This window comes from Bubalus kerabau, chromosome 2, assembly GCF_029407905.1.
Source record: "Bubalus kerabau isolate K-KA32 ecotype Philippines breed swamp buffalo chromosome 2, PCC_UOA_SB_1v2, whole genome shotgun sequence".
NCBI classification, from domain to species: domain Eukaryota; kingdom Metazoa; phylum Chordata; class Mammalia; order Artiodactyla; family Bovidae; genus Bubalus; species Bubalus kerabau.
Window position 1 is genome coordinate 191,402,967 of NC_073625.1, and position 6,000 is coordinate 191,408,966.

The 6,000-nt window shown below is 55.4% G+C and overlaps 1 protein-coding gene across 1 annotated transcript in view; it reads left to right on the forward strand.

The window, feature by feature from the left end:
- Window positions 1-1,180, forward strand: part of ADARB1 (adenosine deaminase RNA specific B1) — a 112,334-nt gene extending 111,154 nt beyond the window's left edge. Inside the window, exon 14 of the mRNA XM_055569831.1 lies at window positions 860-1,180. Coding sequence (XP_055425806.1) covers window positions 860-1,039 — 180 coding nt within the window. The 3' untranslated portion in view covers window positions 1,040-1,180. The remainder of the gene's footprint in view (window positions 1-859) is intronic.
- The last annotated feature ends 4,820 nt before the right edge of the window (window positions 1,181-6,000 follow it).

The window sequence follows — 6,000 nt, forward strand, 5'->3', positions numbered from 1 at the left end:
TCGCGGCCACCCTGCCCTGTGAGGCGCCCAGACCCCCACCCGCTCGCGGCCACCCTTTCCTGCCTCCTCAGGCTGCTCTCAGCTGGCAGTCAGGCCCTGCCTCCTCAGATCCAAAGCAGGCTCAGCCCGTAACCCCCGGCCCCCACGCCCATATGAACCCAGGACTCAGCACCCCCTCCACTTGGCCCCCCACCAGCTCTGCCTGGCAGGCACTCCCCCTCACTGCAGATTCCTGGGCCCTGCAACCTGGGGCTGCCCTGAGTTCACTCAGCCCTTCAGGAAGCCTCTTAAACCTGTTGATTTTGAGGTTTGGTTTGGAGTTAGAGGGTTTTTACAGCAACAGGTCCCCTTTTCCCCAGATAAAATCTTCTCTAGTGGATCCGTATGTGACCAGTTTTCACCTATTACATCGAGTTAGAAACTTTTATCTGTGATGGACAGAAGTTGCCGTGTCCATGTGGCAAGAGGGTCACCACACGGGCAGCCTCACAGCAGCTGCCCTCCCTGCAGATCCTAGCTGCACAGAAGTGCGTTGGCCTCACGGGCCGAGGCACAGAGTTCTCTGTGACCAAACAGCAGAGTGGTGTTTGCTCAAGACCTGAAAGTGTTGGTGTATCATTTGAGTCCCCTGCTCGTGGGTCGCCAGCAGCCCGCCTGTTTAACTGCGAAGCCGCCACTGGGGCTGAGGACGCGGCGCACGGGGGCGTCTGGCATGGCTCTGTGTGATGTGGTCCTCGGGGTCAGTGGGGTCCCCCAGAAGCAGCACAGGCTGAAATGCTGCTCTTTGAACATGGTCCTGGATTGTGTTTTCCCCTGTAACGGCTTGAACAGCTGCACTTGCCTTTTTGTCTTTTCACAGGTTCCCTCCAGCTTACTGCGCTCCAAGATCACCAAACCCAACGTGTACCACGAGTCCAAGCTGGTTGCCAAGGAGTACCAGGCTGCCAAGGCCTGTCTGTTCAGAGCCTTCATCAAGGCCGGGCTGGGCGCCTGGGTGGAGAAGCCCACGGAACAGGACCAGTTTTCACTCACACCCTGACGGCGTGCAGCGCAGCCCCAGCCTCACAGCGGGGCTGGGGCCGGTGTGGGTGTGCGGGCGCCGTCCTGGGGGCAGGCGTGCGGTTCGGGGCAGGGGTGGGGTGGTGGGTGTGGGCTCGGGGTCCCGGTCCCCACCTGCATCTCAGCAGCAGCGTTTCCCCTCTGAGTCATCCAGTGACTGCTTTCAATCTCAGTTTACGTTTAGAAATTGAGTTCTACTAAGTAGGGCTTCCTGAAGTTTAGGAAAATAGAAATTACTTTGTGTGAAATTCTTGAATAATTTATTCAGAACTAGGAATGTGGTTTATAAAATAAGAAATAATTATGCCAGGTCACTCTTATGCCACATCGTTTAAGTGCAAAGAGGCATTTCCATATGGAGGGCACTAGGAAGTAGCGAGGAAGCTAGCCTAAGGAAACCGTCCCTGTCTGCCCGTGGCCCCTTCCCCCACAGTCTCTGCCCTCCCACAGAGGCCGATCTGCAGCACGGTGATCTGCTGGGTGGCCCCCGGGACCATGGCCCAGGTCCTGCAGCCCCCTCTTCTATAAGCTTCTGTACCCCTTGTTGGACCATATCCTGGAAAACCTCTCCGTAATCACAGGTCAAACATGGCCGGTGAGCCTGGCCCTTCTCTTGGGTTTTTTAAGCAGTGTTTAACTCTTAAGGACCAGAAGGAGTCTGCAGGCCGACCGCACAATAAATGGCCTAGGATTCCCTCTGGTCCCTCCTCTGAATCATGCGGATGTGAACGACCGTCCCAGAATCCTCGCAGGATGGAAATAGGATGAATTGCATAGATATTCACTCTTGGAAAATGCCACTGAGGGCATATTTTTAAATTATTCTTTCCCACTTTATCAAAGACATGTGTTTGAAATATAAGAAGTGTTCAGGCTGAAAGCTAGCGAGACAGCGTGTCGCTCACGTGGTCTCGACCGGGGTCGGGTGTTGGTGTCACGGCAGGGAAGGGGTGGTCTGGCGTCTGGGACACCCGGGACATGGGCCAGCACCCCACTGTGCAGGGACGAGCCCAGGCAGGCCGAGCCAGCGAGTCTGGGGTCGGGGCGGGCGGAGGGGCCTTGGGAGGCCATCCCCACTGAGCACAAAGTCCACACTGACTGCCTCCTGCTTCCTCTCAGGACCCCGGAGGAGCTTCCCGCCCTTTGTGGGGTCAGTGCCAGTTCCTGGTCTTGGGGTGCTGTGGGTGAGAGGGCAGACCCCACTCCCCAGCCGAGTCCAGGAGTCAGGCTGTATGCCCAGGGGGCATGTTGGGGGGTGGATGGTGTCCTCTGTGGACTTAATAAGCAGGAGCTGGGTGGCCCTGGCCGTGACCCTTGTGCTCAGGGTGGGAGGTGGGGCTGAAGAGGGCTGGCCTCCAGGTGTCTCCTTGCACCACAGAGACATGAGATGGTGTGCCCTGTGGGTGCATGCTGAGGGTGCTGTCCACACACAGGAGCTGACCGGGTTAAAGGACAGATCTTTGTCCTTTGAGACCCACACCTCCCTCTGCGGAGCGTGGCTTAGCCTGACCCTGCCAGCACAGGGGCTGGCGGGGCCTGCACACTCAGAAAAGACATCTGTGGGCCCCTGCATTTGTATTCTCGTCTCTATAGATGGTATTTTTTTCTAATGGGGAGTGGAAGATGGACTTAGTTTTTTAAAAATACGTGGATTTTGGTTACAAAGTCTAGAGGAATGGTGTTGCGCACACACAAGCTACCCTGCACGCCTGACCCCTCCCCACCCCCACCCCAGATAGTTGAATGCCTTATGTGCGGCTCCCCAGGGCCTCAGCTGGGTGCCGCTGCCTCTCCCAGGTGGATCTGTGCCACCGGGCAGCACGGGCCTGGCACAGGGCTCCCGCCCCAAGAGTGCTCAGGCCTCGGGAGATGCTGGGGGGAAGGTGGCCAAGGTTCACAGGGGTAGGGGTTCAGGGAGCCCTGGGTGGGCAGGACCCCTGTATGAGGCCAGGGGGAGTCGAGCCAGGGCAGGAGGCCAGCCCTGCTCCTGTAACAGGACAGCTGGACGCTGCTCATAGGCAGGAAGTCTCCAGCCCTATCATTCTGAGTGCGGCCAGTCTCCTCCATCTGTGTGTCTGTCTGTAGGCAGGAAAAGCAGGGCAAGCACCCCTTCAATCCCCAAAGAAATCAGGGAGCCCAGCATCTTACACACCCCTCCCAGATGCCCACATGGTGTTACCATGGAGCTGTTCCCTTGAGGAGTCCTTTACATCTAGGGTTCTTAATCTGGGCTTTAGAAACAGAGATTTGACAAAACCAAGAACTTGATCTTTTGAAAAAAATCTTACATTTTTGAGGATAGCTTGACCAGCGGGGATGGGAGGGGCTCTGTTTTGACTTGTTGGCTGAGCCTGGAGTGCTAATTCTGCCAAGACACTGGCCCCTCTTCAGTGCCCAGCCCAAGGGGCAGCTGTCCTGTGTTGTAGAAAAGTGAGCCAGGGCTCATGGGGGTGGGGCCAAGGCAGGCCCCCATCCTGGGTTCTCCAGCCCTCACCCCTGCTTGGGGTCAGGACACTGTACTCCTCCCTGCTGGTTGACTCTGAGTCTTAAAGGGGCTTTTCTTTTGTGTTTTGGAGATTTTTATTGTGATCAAAACGAATTACTTTTATTTTAAAATGTACAAGCCAGCATTGTGTGAGATACACACTTCTCTGGAATTTGTTTCCTTGGAATAGTTTTGTTGCCCTCCAGACTGCAGAGCCCTTACTCTCCTCGTCTCGGGGCTGAGCCCCTGGGTCTCCTTGCTGGGCATGTCCCAGGGGCCACCGCCTACCCCTTTCCTCAAAACAGATGAAAAGGATGGATGTTCAGCGTTTCCAGAATGCCTCACACCAATGTGTAAGGTCTGCCCCAATCATCACTTTGATCCGGCCTGAGAAATAAAGTGAGCTGGCACTCCCATCTCTAAATTCTTTGAAATCGGTGAATCTCTCAGAAGGTTTATTTTTCATCAAACCTATGCAGATGGTAAAAGCAGAGCGTGACTGTGTGGGTCCAGCTTTGTGAGTCCTGGGACCATCCCTCCCTCAGCAGCAGCCAGCCCGGGGTGCTGGGTTTTGTGTCCCCACGACTGGGAGCGGGGGTGGGCACTCTCACTTAATCCCGACTCTGAGCTCCTGTTCCTGGCAGCACGTCTGCACCCCCTCGCTCAGGGTCTGGAGGGACGAGGCTCCCCGCCCTGCCCCCCCAGCCAAGGACTCGTGTTTTGGCCACAGCTTGTGCCCGCAGTGCATCGGGCGCAGCCGTGAGCAGTTTAAGGCGGTCTGTGGAGTGAGCCCCGAAAACGGTTTGCTTCTCCGACTTTGGGTTCTATGCTTTTAATTTTGTTCTAGAGTTCAGACACCTTCTATGAATGTAACTCAGCTGAGAACACTGTCACTAGGGCTCAGCCCTTGGTGTCCCCACGTCTCCACTAATGTCCAGGCCACACGTGACCCCCGCATGAGCTTCCTCCTGCACCGAGACCAGCCAGAACCGAGCATGAGACGCTGTCACTCAGACAGAGGGCATGAGATGTTCTCAATAAAACCATGTTTCACCACCACAGCCTTGCCCAGACTCTCTCTCCTCCTGGGTGTCCCCCTTCTTGCTCGGGAAGACGTGTCAGGAGCAACACCTGCTGGGCCGCTGCAGCTGGGCCCCACTCCCCGCCTGTGTCTGCTCTGAGCACCTGCCCCGGGGTCAGCCCTCCAAGTCCAGTCCCCAAGTTCAGGGCAGAGGAGTGGACACTGCACAGCTGCCCTGCTCCTACCCTGTCTGTTGGGGAGGGGGGGGACATGAGCCCATGTGGTAGGAGGCATGTGGAGGGACGTGGATGGGGCAGCAAAGGGGGGCCACACTCCAGGGTGGTGCTGACAAGACCATCTGGGTGTTGGGGCCATGAGGTAGCCCCCTGGTCGCAATAATGTTCAGGCCTGGTGTTTTGGAAGGATGTTCCCAGTAGAGTGGAAAACTGGCTGTAAAGCTAGTGTTAAAGTTCACAGTTGTGGAGATGCTTCATGGAAGGAGGGTACGCACAGAACAATCTGAAAGGACTGAGTCTGGTCACCGTGCGTGGATGACGGGATAGGAAGTTGTTTTCATTTGATTTTCCTTTTTAAAAAATCTACCTTTGTCCAGCATTCCTACAACGACATGAAAAGCAAATAGGAAAAGTTTTTGGAAAGTGAACAGTCCCATGCAAATAAAAAGCAGCACTGTTAGAGACAAGTGGTTTGCTCTCTTTCGCGTCAGTTTTCATTGTTTCCATTTCTTTCCCCACAATAAAAGCAACGTTCGAATGAAGGTATGTGTCATCAGAAAGACCAATGACACTTCAGAGAAAAGGTTGGGAGCAGCCTCTTCACAGGTTCAGTCCAGAGTTGTGGGGACTTCCTGTGGCTCCTTTGGAGAGGTGGCAAGACCCCGGGTTCTGTGATGGGGCTGATCACACGGAGCACACGTTCTCCAGCAGAAAAGGCTGAAAATCCGCTCCCAGGTTGGAAGGGGATCTGGGGGCTGCCTGAAGACTCGCTCGACTGCTGGACATCTGGGAAACCAGCTGCTTAGTAAGTTGCTGCTGCTGCTGCTAGGTTGCTTCAGTCGTGTCCGACTGTGCGACCCCATAGACGGCCTCCTACCAGGCTCCTCTGTCCTTGGGATTCTCCAGGCAAGAATACTGGAGTGGGTTGCCATTTCCTTCTCCAATGCATGAAAGTGAAAAGTCAAAGTGAAGTTGCTCAGTCATGCCCGACTCTTCGCGACCCCATGGACTGCAGCCTACCAGGCTCCTCTGTCCTTGGGATTCTCCAGGCAAGAATACTGGAGTGGGTTGCCATTTCCTTCTCCAATGCATGAAAGTGAAAAGTCAAAGTGAAGTTGCTCAGTCATGCCCGACTCTTCGCGACCCCATGGACTGCAGCCTACCAGGCTCCTCTGTCACTGAGTCATTGTTAATATTAA